This window comes from Syngnathus scovelli, chromosome 9 (assembly GCF_024217435.2).
Source record: "Syngnathus scovelli strain Florida chromosome 9, RoL_Ssco_1.2, whole genome shotgun sequence".
NCBI classification, from domain to species: domain Eukaryota; kingdom Metazoa; phylum Chordata; class Actinopteri; order Syngnathiformes; family Syngnathidae; genus Syngnathus; species Syngnathus scovelli.
Window position 1 is genome coordinate 96,970 of NC_090855.1, and position 14,964 is coordinate 111,933.

Below are 14,964 nucleotides of genomic sequence, written 5' to 3' on the forward strand. Positions count from 1 at the left end.
CCTTTATAGTTGATCTTGAAGCCAATTGAGCCCACACTTTCATCAGATTGCAGATGAAGCCACATCTGATGAGACATGCTCACAATCAGGTCTGGGACAAAGCTCCCAGTCAGTCTACCGAGAAAGAAAACAAGCAAATTGAGTACATATACGTATTGTGTCACATCAAATGCTGTGATGGAATCCAACCTGTGCCGGTCAATCTTTAATAAATCAGTATTTTAAAAATACAAAAAACATCCAAATAAATACCATTAAGAATCAAGGCGGTCCTTGAAGTCGTACAACAGCGTTTGCCATACAAAATAAACGGTATCGCAATTAACGAAATGAATTGACTTCACTACTTACACTTGTATTACTGTTTTCGAATCCCCGACTTCCCCTCCGTCACCAATGGTTAGCGAATCATAGCCAATCTCCAAGTCAAATTCTTCAAAGTTGATCTGAATAACCTGGAGGAAAGACAACTTGACTATTGATTAGGACCGGAATATTTGTAAAGGCTTCTCTTCAGAGACCGCTCATTATGTTTGTGACGCACGATCTATCGGGCTAAAAGCTCCGCATCAATCGCTTCCGGACGTTACATTCGTTTCAAGTCATGATAAAGCAAGGACTTGTGAGCTCCACATTTTGTGGCCCACACGCCAGGTCACAGCGTGACGGTGGAGCTTGAAGGCATGACAACACCCCATCAGTCTGAGCTCGTGTGACTTGAAAAGCATCATCAAACTTACATTTGTCCAACGAGCCCTTTTCTAATCTGTGACCACATTCAAGACGGCCAAGGAGAGTAAGATGCAATAAAGTGGTCAATTTAAAGTGAGCAAACATAAGCACCGAGTGAGTGCGAGTCTCGTGAAAGACAATGGGGCGTGAAACACACATTGGGCCCCAGCCCAGGAATTAGGTCAACACAATACCCCGTTAAAGGCATACGAGCGGCACACTCCAAATGATTTACATCTTTTATTGACTACCAGTGATATCAATTCATCCCAGAGCCATCCCTTTCCGTATATTGCCTTGAGAATCAGGGCACGGGAGGGGGGGCTGGGGGGAGCTTTACTCTGCCTTGACGAGAAAAACTAATGACAGTAATACCGTGTTTAATCTCACAATGCTTTGAAACAAAAACTTCAGCTGGCTAGCACATGCGCTAAGCCTCGCCTCGCCTCGCCTCGCCTCTTTAATCTTGCATCACCAACAGCAATACCGCATATGTCAAATCACATCAAATCTTGAAGTGCTAATCGCATAAGCCTTTAACAGACAGTGCCTGCCAATGTTGCATGCACGCAGGCAGGCAGGCACGCACGCACGCACGCACGCACATTATTTTCAAGCGCAAATGAAATACTTATAGGCAATCTGCTTATCAAAATTCCTAATTGACTTAGTTTTCCTCAGCTGTCTGTCACTATCACAATATTGTCATAAAGCAAATGTGCTCCACTGCAGAAGAATTTGAATGTCCAAAGCTTCATCATCCTAGTACAATACCATCATATCAAAGCTTCATTAGCTCAGTTCGACGCCCTATGCATTGATTTGTTATGAACGGATGCTGTAATACAATAAAGGTCACATCCGTACGTCGGATGAGCACTTCATCATTCTTATCAGTCCCCTCTCCAACCAAAAAAACCTTTCATTCATAACAGCATAATGAGCAACACTGAATGGATCAACTGTCTTCTGGCTTTTGTCCCTCAGGGAATGCACACTGCTACCGTGCTAGCCCTGTCCCAGCCAGTCGCACGTCTTCTGCTAATAAGCAATAACAAAGTGAGCCGGCAGGCCGGCCGACCGACGCCGTCGTCGTACGCGTGGCCAACCGGACAGAATAGCAATTGTGAGCCGCAGGAACGGCCGTTGGCAAAACGGCACATTGGGGACAACGGGGGCTCTCGTTCAATCGTTATTTCTCTCAATCTCCGATGACTGGGCGGAATTGCTCAAGTGCCAATAGCCGGACTTGCAAAATAGAAACACGTGCATTGGAATGCATCAAATGGTCTCCAGTCAAAGTATATTTGCAGAGGAGGCATGGTGAGAAAAGGTACAATCAGAAATGAAGGTCAAATGCTAATTTGTCAATATGCATACAAATGAATAAGAGACGTTTGTATAAGAGACGTAACGCTCTCTGGCGGAAATCATCCATCACTTTTCAGGCCACCCCAAAGGCAACAATTTTCTTCAACCGTTCATTGTCAAAGAAGGCAAGCCATTTGCAACGTGATCATCAACTTTCATTCTTTTCAATATATATACGTATATTACCTGTGAAAATGCATCGCTCCACTCAAACTGCTATTGTTCATGTTTTAATGCATATGGAATGAAACTCAATGTCATTGCATTGAACGCTTGCAATCTCACACTTTCTTGAGAGCTGCAGAGTTGGGATGAAAAGGGCACCTGCATGGCGGTGTTTTCAACAGATGCAAAGCAAATGAGGAGATGTAAGTAAAAACAAACCCAAAAAAAAGGGGGGGAATGGAGATCCTGTCTTGGTACACTACCTTGTTTGGATCACTGGCAGTGATGATCCACACACATTGGGAGTTACTCTCGTATTGGATAGGGAAGTTAGGCGATGTGAATGTTCCCGAAGGCCCCAGGAGATTCGAGCCGCACGTTTTCACTGCAACAGAGGCAAAAGTAAGATGAAAGGATGACGGAAAATCAAGAGCCAGCCTAGAAATATTACATTTTCCTCCAAGAAGACTAAAGTAATGTGCATAAGCTATGGTCATCATTCTTGTGCAGTCATTTAGTTTGAGCACACAGTGGGCCTATTACAATTCATCTCATTCTGAAGGTTGCTCCAGGTATTGTCAGGACATTTGAAATGTGAAAAGTAACGTGCACTATTTAACTTTCCGGTGTGTGCTGTGTGGTGACGCCCACCACTCTCCTCTCCTCTCCTCTCCTCTCCTCTCCTCTCCTCTCCTCTCCTCTCCTCTCCTCTCCTCTCCTCCCCTTCTCTTCTCCCCCCCCCCCTCTCCTCTCCTCTCCTCTCCTCTCCTCCCCTTCTCTTCTCCCTCCCCCCCCTCTCCTCTCCTCTCCTCTCCTCCCCTCCCCTTCTCTTCTCCCTCCCCCCCTCCCCCGCTCACCCTTGCAGACAGGCCTGTGGTCGGTCCAGGCGGCAAAGACCTCCGCCATGCGCTGGCAGGTAATCGTTTTGGAACCCTGCAGCACATGGTCTTCATCGCAGATATATTGAACAGTTGCTCCGATGCTGAGGGAGGAAGAAAAAAAGAAAACCATCATTAACACCTGAAAAAGCAATCAATTCCCTCAAAAAGTGACTCCTGATGAAATGTCAAATGAATCATTTATTTCATGCCGATGATTACGAGTCAACATCAGCCATTATAGCTTTGCGCGTCGGTAAATGATCTAACGCCATCGCGTTTTTCTTTTCATGAAAACTAAAATTCCCTTGATCATATTTCTTATAATAACTAGATTGACTGGGACCTTGACCACAGAGGGCGTAAAGCTCAATAGCTTCATCTTGTTTGAAATAGAAGCGCCATAAGATGATGATATCTTTCAAAAGTCTCACAGAATTGTAAGATTTCAATCATCAAGACCATATCATAAGTTGTCAGGGGAGGAGGCTAACTTCATAGCTGAAAGTGGCAGTAAAAGCAGGCTCTTGATCCCAATGTATCTTTTGAAATAAATGGAGAACATACAAGTTCAGATCCATGTGATAGTATAGCCATGATGGGGGGGGGGTGCCACAGACGTACGTAAATACATTTCGGGGGGGAGGTTGTTTTTAATTTATTTTTATTTTTCCAGCCTGGAAATTCATTTTCACACAATTTCAGAATGTGCACTTTCAAATGTTGACTCAACAGAATAAAAACGACTCTGTTGAGGCCACCTTGACCTTGAATTGTCCTTTGAAAAGCAAGTGGCTGAAAGAAGTCTGTCGGTCTGCTGCGGTACCTGAAGTCTGAGCCAATCTGTTTGCCATTTTCTGGCTCTCCTGGATCAGGACAGTAATTGGGCAGCTGCTTGACTCCTTCATTCACTGGGGGAAAAGGGACACATTCAAATTGACAAACTTTGCAATTCCACAAACGCGGCTACAAGTGGAAAGGTAACACCGCAGGTTGCTGCTGCTGCTGCTGCTGCTGCTGCTGCTGGTGGTTTTAGAAAAATTGCCTCCATCTTTCAGAGTCACATTTGCAAAGGTCGCTTCTTTGGCAGCAAGCTTGTGAATGCGCTTCATATTAAAGCACCGAGGGTAAATGCAACTCTTCTACCCTCAAAGCTACCAATCATAGAATACGTATGTGGCTGAAAAATTCATCATTCTAATTTAAAAAAATAAATAAATAAATAAATACGTTCAATAGACAAATGACTAACTTTGCTTTTTTGTCGAGGCCAAAGTTTTAAAACAACCACCCTCATTGCAATGCTATTAAATGAATACTAATGGTTAAGAAGCGCTGGTATTAAGGCTGTCAGTTATTTGGATCACAGTGAGATCCACTTCCATTCCAAGAGAGAAAGAAACAGCCACAACACAAGGCAGTACAAAAAACAGGCAACTTACTTAAAGACAGTTTCTTAGCGGTGTCCTTCCCTGGTAGTAATTTGACCCCTCTGGATTTAAGCTCTCCGGAATTTTTCACTAGTTGAAAGTAACGCATGCACACACACACACACACAAAGTTTTGTGATGATTAATAAATGAATAAGATGATTAATAAGTGTGTCCTACCTTGATACTGAGCCCTGAAGCCTTTGTGGCGATGGTTGCTCTCTGTCACAAAATGCAGCCGCAGCCAGTTTTTGTTGCTGATGATGGGTGCGGGGATATTCATCCCGGTCAGCCTAAAGACGACGAGCGCAACATCGACAACAAGAGCGTTTCATTCCAGGAACACCTTCGTGACGTCAATTTCAAAATACGCTTGCATCTAATAGTACCTGTGCACACGGACGTAGTACTACTACATGTCTACTCAGGCAAGGCACAGAAACATTTTCTATTTGAGAAACATGTAGTGCACAAACAACATGGTCGTTTACAATATCATCACTAATCGGTCCCGTTAGGAGTCTCCGTAGCACAGCTGTCAAATGAGGAGCCCCTGGCAAAAGCAAATTTACCAGATTGTTGGCGATTGGGATCCCTCCACTTCAAGATAATCGGACTTTTCTTCCATTTGGAATTCTGTAAACACCAATGAGATTGTATCCCCTGGCTCAGCTAGGACGGTCCATTTACACTCTCCGTTGCTGCCCAGTCCGCTGGGGGAATCAAAGCTGGATATGAAGCCACTGGAACCCCTCAGCGTTCCACCGCACGTGTCCTCCGCTGCCAAAGACAAGCAAGTGAAAAGTTGATGGAAAGATTGCAACATACAAATATATTGGCTTGGGTTAGGCCAAGCTAGGCTAGGCTAGGCTAGGCTAGGCTAGGCCAGGCCAGGCCAGGCTAGGCTAGGCGAGGCTAGGCTAGGGGGTCAGTGCATGTGTCAGTGAGTGTGACCACATGCAATTTGATTTTTAGCCCATTCATTGTTGATGTGTTTTTCTGCCATACATATAGTATCAGCATTGGCCTAAAATGTCCAGATGTCAACAATAAGATGCTTATCAACTAAGTAGAGTCAAGGTAGCGAGCAGAGCCTGTGGTAGTTATTGCAGCAGACCAAAAATAGAATGCTTGAAATGTTCCCAACAGCTGATGGGTCGAGTTGTGGCATAGCAGTGGCAGCTCCGGCGAGATGAAAAAGCAGCTGATGGTTAATATTTCAGCTGTACATCTTCCAGAGCCAAATGAATAATGTGTCAAATCTTCACAAGGCCTTTTTCCTACTGTGCAGATAAGTTCAAGATTCCATTCATCTTAAGGATGTAAGAAACACTGGAAGTGCAATAGAGAAATTGCGCATGGTTTCTTTTCACCATCTGCCACAAAAGACGATGAGCTGAGATGAGCTGGGATGAGATGATGGTGTGCTTCTGTTCACTCTTTAGTAAAAGGCAGACTGAGATCATTTGTGTACACGGGCAACTTTCCAAACAAGTTTGCATTGATAACAATTAGAGGACAGGACATCCCCTCTCCCACCCCATCACTCCAAACATTCATTTCCTTTCATTTAGGATCGCTTCATTTTTTTTCTTCCGGCGGAATGAGTCATGATTGATTTCGAAAGATAAAAAAAAAAAAAAAAAAACATCAAATAAACGATATGATGCTTGACCGTAGAGCCTATCAATCAATTAAATGGGGTGTTTTGAGGAAATGTCATTTGTGTACACCAATTCATGGTCACCTCTGTAAGCACCAGAACAATGAATCATTTCACCACATTGAAACAACAGCATCCAAGGATGGGAAGAAAGGAGAAAAAAAAAAAAAAACATGACCTCAGCACTCACCAACCATTCACTGACTCTTGTATTTGTTAACATTGAAGAAAGAAAAAAAATAAAGATTTTGACACTGTTGTATCCGAATCTTTTTTCTTGTGCATCTTAAATTGGCTGGACGTCATTTTCCAATGATGACATCAGATGAGACGGAGTCTTACCTCTGCAGATTGGCACGGGGAAGTCCCACACTGACACGCCGGCTGCATTGGTGACACAAGTGAGCAAGGAATGGCCATCCAGGACATAGCCGGAAATACACCTGTAACCGATCTTGGCGCCTAAAACAAACTGGGTTCCGTTCAGTAGGCCTTTGGGCGGAATGCCCGGGTTTCCACACGAGCTCCTCCACAGTTCTAAGCAAGAAAGAAGGAAAAGAAAAGGGTGAAAAAGGCTTCGCGCAATATTCAAATCGGGACAAGCGGGTTCTGGTTTCCCAGCAGCCTGTAATGCCTTTCAATGGAGCTGTATGAATATTGCAGATATTTCTTTCTGGAAATTGGATTGGATATTGATCGTCGTGAAACTAGACCACAATCAAATGGGAGGATCGTCATTCTTATTATCACGCACCACAATATTGTCGCCGTTGCAATGCTGTTAGTAGTCGCGAAGAGAAGAGAAGAGAAGAGAAGAGAAGAGGAGAGAAGAGAAGAGAAGAGAAGAGAAGAGAAGAGAAGAGAAGAGAAGAGAAGAGAAGAGAAGAGAAGAGAAGAGAAGAGAAGAGAAGAGAAGAGAAGAGCCAGGTCAGGCCAGGCCAGGTCAGGCCAGGCCAGGCCAGGCCAGGCCAGGCCAGGCCAGGCCAGGCCAGGCCAGGCCAGGCCAAGCCAGGCCAGGCCAGGCCAGGCCAGGCCAAGCCAGGCCAGGCCAGGCCGCGCTCTGGCTACGGCTACGGCTAGGGCATGATGGAGGATGAGCGGAGGGTGAAAGAGCAAGGAAAATGGTTCTTTTCACAATGAGGAGCAGTGAAAGTGGTGGATCAGCTTGTCAGATACGGAAAAGGAGAGGCTGAAAACAATATGTCAGACATTACATCTTAGTCAAGCAGTCAAAACAAAGCTACGGCTCTATTTGATACAACTCTTCAGCGATGGGAAGCTCACTGATAATGTGTGCAGGAGAAAGGGCAAGCAAGATGGTCACACAAGTAGAATTCAACTTCGAGCTGTTAACCGCCCACATAACGCCTCCCATTCCGTTGGCCATCTGCCATGCAATTCTAGAAGCACTTGTCGAACGGCAGAAAAAAGTTCAAGACCGGACGCCGATTTGCGCCATTGACCGAGTCTATCGTCACAACGCCCGGCCGGAGGTGGCCTCGTCAGAAAGAGTGGGAGCGGAGCAGCGAGGAGGCCGACCTTTCGGACCCGTCCGTCGGTGTGCTCGCTCCTTTAAAGCGGGACGCGGACTTGGAGGCAAACGTCTGTCAAACCAACCCTCGCCAATTTCAACAAACAATTCAGCTGGCGCTCAGCCTGCTCTTTTGCTGTTCTTACCTTCGTAGAATGCTTTAAATCCATGAGCACTTACTGCAAAGTCACTGGTAAGCCTCAGAGAAAAAATGGCGCCAGAACTGGTAACAGGAGGAGGAACGCTAAATCCTGTTAACCTAGGGATAGGGGGAAAAAAAAGACACGCCGTGACCAAAACGACCACAGATTGGGATTACGCGGTGAATAAGAACGGACGGATGCAAATTTGGCTCAAGCCTCCGCACACCTTAGCTCGCAGTCGGTCGAAATCATGAATACCTTGTGGCCATTAGGCGTCTAATGAAAGACAGAATGGTTGAATATGCACGCCATTTGTCCACCTGCAATATAACGGCCGTTCCGCAATTCAAGCGTCCGTGCTTGTGTGGGTGAAAAGCGGCCAGCGTACCTATTGTAATAGACTGCTTCATTACTGCATTTCAAATGAGGTGCAGGTCTAAACAAATCCATTTAGTTTCACAACGTCGTAAACCAGATGCGTCGCCGGCCGTTTGTCAGCGCCGCTTGCTCGTGTTCTATCGACCCTCCGCTCGGCTGCTCTAAGTCAGCTTGTGTGTCGCGTGAGCACGAGTTGAGCATGAAACAAAATGTCTCCTTCGCCGTTGCCATCCCAGTTTGTTGCATGCTTTTCTCTTGCTAATTTGGGGGACCGAACCTTTACACCAAAGTCAGCCAAATAGTAAATAACTGGAGTGTGTGTGTGTGCGTGCGTGCGCGCGCGCGTGCGTGGGTGTGTCGAAACTGTAGAATATTTACAGCTTCAATAGTTTCCAATTACAGCGCTGTTCATAGGGTTGATACAAGTAGTAAATACATGGAGTGAAGCAAACAAATCTTTCTTTTTTTTTTTTTTTTTTTTTTCAGGCCAAGTCATATTCGCCAGTTGATTTAAGTGCTTTGAAACACATTGGTTGCTTTTTTTGCCGCACAGTTGCATCTCAAAAGTGTTCATGTAAAAAGGACTATAGTGTGGTGTACATATCCCAGAGCACTATTCAAAGACAAGGACCATGTTGAAAAGATTTTCATTGCAGTTTGCTCTTATGCAAAAGTTTGGGGGTTACCCAGACAATTTAGGGCTTTCCATGAAAACCAACAAAACTACACAACAACGCCCACTAGCGGCAGGTGGAGGGAACTTCAAAGCGAAGGTAGCAGGTTGCCGTCTTACCTTGTTCTGAAGTTTGCTGGGTGCGGGTGGCCATCATACAAAGATAAAAAGTCATATTCTTCTTCCACGGCAAAAGATTGAAAAACGAGATGAATCCTGTTGCCGTCTCCCGCAACAATCACCCAGGTACAGTTGGCTCCGTTGGGATAACCGTACGGAAAGCCGGGGCTTTCGATTGTGCCGTTCTTCCCCTTTAAAGTGCCTCCGCATGTGTGGACCAAACCTGGCGACAAATAGTTACAGGCAATGCCGATGAGAGGACAGAAGATGACCGAATGCATTGAGTTGCTTTCTAAATCCGTCCGTCCGTCCGTCCGTCCGTCCGTACCCAACCCAACCCAACCCATCCCATCCATCCATCCATCCATCCATCCATCCATCCATCCATCCATCCATCCATCCATCCATCCATCCATCCATCCATCCATCCATCCATCCATCCATCCATCCAAGCTGGAGCCCTTCCAGATGCCAAAAGCAGCGTACGTTGCCGGAAGCCGTGACGCTGCCCAATCTGACGTCTGTGGCACAACAGCGGGTGTTGGCCAAGCTGCTGTCCATCAAGAAGAAGCCCGTGCAGCCACCGCACAGCACAGCACAGCACCGTCACCATCTGAGGGGATCCTTTCTCCCCCATGCCGTGAGACTTTAAGTCGACATGATGGACAGACACCATCTTGGCTTGAATTATGTTTGACACCATGAATGTTTCTTGTTTGTATAATCGATGCTTTGTGGCGATTGTCAGGTGTGAAAGACTACTAGCGCATAGGTCACGTTTCCCTTTGAAGACCCCAAATAGAAATGGTGTCATTTTATTTCGACGTGATTTTGTTTGATCAGAAGACATCTTCCAGATCAATGGCAAGCTGCGCTTTGTGCCTCAGATCAAATGTGGAGTGACGAGAAATCAGTCTTTCATCTGCACATCCAGCTTTGCACGCGAGCGAGCGAGCGAGTGCCCGCCAACTGAGACAGAGACCTTAAATTGATGCCCCAGAGTGGAGTTTATCTGCGGAGCTCGGCTGCACCTTCACTATTCGTACGAATAAAATGTGCACAACCACAGTCGTGCGTTATGCGTGGCTGCCTGCCTGCCTGCCTGCCTGCCTGCCTGCCCGCCCGCCCGCCCGCTTGATGAAACTACAAACAAGTGAACCTGAAAGGATGCTCTTTAAACAATTAGCTCCTGAAAATGTGTAAAGTGCCTTTGTAAGATTCAGTCCATTTTTGGTGCACCCAAGATGACAAATGCTTCCTCCAATCAAATCCACAGCTGGCATTCGCACAACTCTGCACTCCATTGCACAGGGAAATAATCGTACGTATGAAAGGCTAGGCTAGGCTAGGCTAGGCTAGGCTAGGCCAGGCTAGGCTAGGCTAGGCCAGGCCACTTGAGCTCTTCAAGCTGATCAAGCGTCGATTTTGCGGAAGGACAACAATGGCCCAAAAAAGAACCATTGTGCCATGTTGCGCCACTCAACTGATGCCACGGCACAAGCTGCACTTTCACATCAAAACGCTGTGGCCGCATCACGTGTGCTCGTATCACAGCAGCTTCTCCTTTGCAAAGCAACAACAAATAGCATCAGCAATTCCAAAAAAGGAAAGCAGCCGCAGAGCCATCTTTTTGTTGAAACAATACCCTTGGTTATTTTTTGCCACTCAATGGCCTCTTTCGGTAACAATGTGAGGAGAGGAGTTTGTTCTACATTGGCCTTCGCGGCCACACATCTAAAGCGCGGTGGCACAAACTGTTGAAAGCGGACTTCCGTGTCCGTCACGTAGTCACGGCACGGCCACCTCCTCGAAATGGCCCAAAAAATTGTTTGGCCAGGCCAGGCCAGGCATGGTTTGCGCCAAATGGACGCATAGTACATTGTTCTCAGCAGAAATGCCCACTGGTTCATCCGGTCTGGAAAGTCCATCTTTAATTTCTAACCTTAAGAGCCTCAAGCAATTCCATTTAATCCCCACAGTGAGACCTTTTTTTTTTCTCCCCAAAAGACAAGATATCGTCCATCTCTTGCCTCAAGAGTACCGCTTACGGATCCTGAGATAGAAGTGACAGAGTTCATCACAGCCAAGTGTGCTGGATTTCCAAACGTACAAGCCTTGAAACATTTCGAAAGCAACAAGACCACACCGGTGCGGGCGTGCCGCCAAGTCAGCTCCATCCACATCTTCGATATTCAAACAATGACGGCTGTGTCTTTTCTTCTCGGTTCGACAGGAACTTAAAGGATACTTCAAGACACCGCCGACGACACCTTTCTCATCCTCGACTTGTTCTCGTACGCATGTAAGCCTAACCTCTGCAGATGGGCCCCAATTGCACAAGCAAAATGTCGTCCTGATCAGCTGACCAGCAGCCTTTGCAATCTGTCGACAGAAGCACATTGTCTGAAACAGGGAAACGAGCCATCCCTCTTACTTACTGTCTGTATTGACAGGCAGGCAGGGGTGGAATTTCACGGCTGGGTCCACTTCCAAATGGCCGTTTGCGCTTTGTGGGAGTGAACACAGCTAGGTGACTTGTAAAGAAGGGAGCCCAGATGAAGGAAGATGCAGCACTTTTGCTCGTGCGCCCGTCGTCCACAAAAATAGGGCCCTGCCCTGCCCTGCCCTGCCCTGCCCTGCCCTGCGCTGCCCTGCCCTGCGCTGCCCTGCCCTGCCCTGCCCTGCCCTGCCCTGCCCTGCCCTGCGTCTTGCTGTCAAAGAGGACCAAAGTGCAAAATCGGTCACAAAACACACACAGCAAGTTGGAAGCGCTGCTCTACTAGCGGGATACGTCAACTTCTCGTCAGCTTTTCTTTTCTGTGCTACCTAACAGCGGACCGGTCAATTAGGAGGGTGCATCCCATCCCGAAAGAGAACTCCAGCAACTGTTCTGAAATTGCAGGTTCGTGTGTTGTCGCCATGACAACCAGTGCGCTGCTCTGTGCAGTGGAGTACAAAATTGTCTAGTTCCGTGCTGTCAATTCAATTGTCATAAACAAATGATCAAATCAAAGCGATCTGCTTTAGGAGCTTCCCCTCTGTCCATTTCAAATCACGTGTTACTTTTTTTAGTTTGCAAGACTAGTCTCGGTTAATCATTATCGTGTTAAAAAGCAAATAGCCACTGGAGACAGGTGGGGAAATATGGCAAAACAACCAAGTGTCAATAACTTTGATTCCAAGTGATTCATTTTGACTCATTATTCAAAAATGATGGCGAAAGAGAGAAGTCGTCCATCCACCGGAGAGTACGAACGATGCGTCACAGTAAATGGATAAACCAAAAAAGAGGGGGGAAAACACTTGCTGAGGACATCTGGCCATACCTTGAGTACTTTCAATTGTGTCAGCAGTCTGATAGCGGCGGCAGCGAGCTACAACTTTCCTCTCTCTTGCCTTGCTCCATCACAGGCGTCCTCATCATCCTTTACCTAGCTGCCTCCCTCGCTCCCTCGCTCCCTGGCTCCCTCCCTCTCTCCCTCCCTCCCTCCCTCGCTCGCTCGCTCCTGCCTAATAAGTAAGAGAACAAGGAGGATTGGCAGTGGCCCCGAGGTTTGACATTGCCACATTGTGGGTGGTGATAAAAAACGCACTGTGGTTGCCTTGCCTTGCCTTGCCTTCGACTCGGTGGGCACTTCTACTCTGCATGCAGCGCATTCTATCCACCCCCAACAGTCAGACGAGAGAATTACTCAGAGGGCGAACAATCTGTATGGAAATTCAAATCTGTGGGCACCGATCCTCTCATACATGCATGCACGCGCGCGCGCACGCACACACACACACACACACAACAGATAAACATTGTGCACTCATAGTCACCACACACTGCTAGAACATCTTTTGGAGAGGGAAAATAATTGAAACGGCTTTGCAGGAGCTGACCCTTTTACAGATGCTTTTTTTTTTTTATTGAAAATGATCATTTTATCGTGGTGCACATCCAAACAGCTTAGCTAATAGGCCTACTTGTATGTATGTACGCATGTGTACACGCACGCACGCACACGGACACACATACATACATACATACATACATACATACATACATACATACATACATACATACATACATACATATATATATATATATATATATATGTATATGTATGTATGTATGTATGTATAGAGTCAAATTTTAGGAACAAGTTAGCTCTCGGCCAGCCAATCACTCTTCAAATGGGCACACCAAGACACATAATCAGTGAATACTAACACCTGCTTGCTGTTACAGGTCCTACTCAAACTGGTTCCACAGAACTGTTTTGGTTTTTTTTTTGTGTGTTAATAGTGGCGAAAACCCTTACAAAAAATCTATGCCTTAATGTGGAAAAACAGAAACGTACACGACTTGAGCGCACAGGTTAAAAGCAGGGCAAAATGCAGGTCATTGCGCCTGAAATAAGTGCTTCGCCCTCTAATTAAAGTAGCTCGTGCACGTAGGCTATTATGAGACGCTGCTCGAAGAATATTTATTCAGAGGCACGCTCAAAGACTGCATTGAGCGCCAAAGCACTGAAATGCGTTCAAGAGCAAAAAAGATGGGCAATTTGATGCGCCTTTGAGTGCCGTTTGGATGGAGACGCGCATGCATGCCTGCCTTCCTGCCTGCCTGCCTGCCTACATGCATGCATGTGAGCTGAGGTGAGCGTGACTGCAACGCGGCGGCGGCGGGCGGGCGTTTGAGTGAGCGAGCGCCTTACCTTTGACACAGGTGAACAAAAGACAAAAGAAGATATTCCAGAAAACAACTCCCATCCACATCGCGGTGCTTCGGCCACATTGAACGCATCTCCGGCTGGACATGTCGTGCAATTCCATAAATCCCTCGTTGCAAATCCGCGTCATTGTCACACCTCGAACGTTCGAATGCCTAGCCCAAATGGTCCTTCTTCCCGGGAGATTCCCTCTTCTTACAAGGAAAGGCCGCCGCCGCCGTGCTGCTGCTGCTGCTGCTGCCGCCGCTGCCGCCGCCGCCGCGATACGCACGATGAAGTGAGAGACACGCCGCCAATTTAGGAGAGAACCGAAGCAACCTGGACGAGGGCTGGAGCATTTCTGATGAGTGGGGCATCCAGCGAGCGCGTGCGTCCCTGGGCTCGCGGTGCGTCCGCAGTTTTGCACCTGGGTGACGTTGACGGTGCTGGACGCACACAACACAGTGCGGCGTTGACTATTTGAATGGTGCTTTTATCGATTTGCACTGGTGATGCTTGCCTCAAGCAAGCGAGAGGCGGGGGGGAGAGAGAGAGAGAGAGGCAGACAGACAGACAGACAGACAGACAGAGTGAGACAGATAGAGAGACGTAGTTTGGGGTCGTCATTGTGGGGGTGCTATGTTTGGGACATTTGCATTTCAAAGGTAGGGCGACATCAAAACCCGAGCGAGGGAGCGAGCGAGCGGGCTGTAGTGGGCCTCTTCTGCCATCTAGAGTCCCTCCGACCATTGTTGGAACGGAGGCGAGCAGCATGAGAACCCCTCCAGAGTGTTGATTAAAGCAACCATTTTTGAGCCAAGGCGGATGGATATCTGACATGGGAAAAAAAAAAAGTAGCACACACATTAGGCCTCTATGAAAAGAATAACATCAAATCAAAGATGCAGTGTTGTCTTTATGTTAACAGGTGGACTTGCAGGTCCATTGCACCTTCTGCCATCGAGTTGAATACAAGATGCATTCTTTGTTGTGTCGTCGCGAATGACGATTAAATAACACAGGCACATGCTTTGCAGTCATTTGAGCACACAGAGATTGTCTGTCTGTCTGTCTGCCTGCCTGCCTGCCTGCCTGCCTGTCTGTCGCCGAGAGGATATGCGAGGTCAGCAGCTGCACAGTGAAGACCTGCACTCAATATCAGTCAAGTTTTCAATCAATGATG

At 46.9% G+C, this 14,964-nt stretch overlaps 1 protein-coding gene across 3 annotated transcripts in view; it reads right to left on the reverse strand.

Moving 5' to 3' along the window:
• Positions 1 to 14,565, reverse strand: part of LOC125975185 (CUB and sushi domain-containing protein 3) — a 48,304-nt gene extending 33,739 nt beyond the window's left edge. For all 3 annotated transcript variants that reach the window (XM_049730403.2, XM_049730402.2, XM_049730401.2), the window contains exons 1-12: positions 13,788 to 14,565; positions 9,085 to 9,307; positions 7,917 to 8,029; positions 6,582 to 6,776; positions 5,149 to 5,356; positions 4,757 to 4,869; positions 4,589 to 4,666; positions 3,973 to 4,057; positions 3,126 to 3,250; positions 2,532 to 2,653; positions 352 to 455; positions 2 to 114 (exon numbers count right to left, since the gene is read on the reverse strand). In XM_049730403.2, the coding sequence (XP_049586360.1) occupies positions 2 to 114; positions 352 to 455; positions 2,532 to 2,653; positions 3,126 to 3,250; positions 3,973 to 4,057; positions 4,589 to 4,666; positions 4,757 to 4,869; positions 5,149 to 5,356; positions 6,582 to 6,776; positions 7,917 to 8,029; positions 9,085 to 9,307; positions 13,788 to 13,932 (1,624 nt within the window). In that variant the 5' untranslated portion in view covers positions 13,933 to 14,565. The remainder of the gene's footprint in view (position 1; positions 115 to 351; positions 456 to 2,531; positions 2,654 to 3,125; positions 3,251 to 3,972; positions 4,058 to 4,588; positions 4,667 to 4,756; positions 4,870 to 5,148; positions 5,357 to 6,581; positions 6,777 to 7,916; positions 8,030 to 9,084; positions 9,308 to 13,787) is intronic.
• Positions 14,566 to 14,964: the final 399 nt, after the last annotated feature.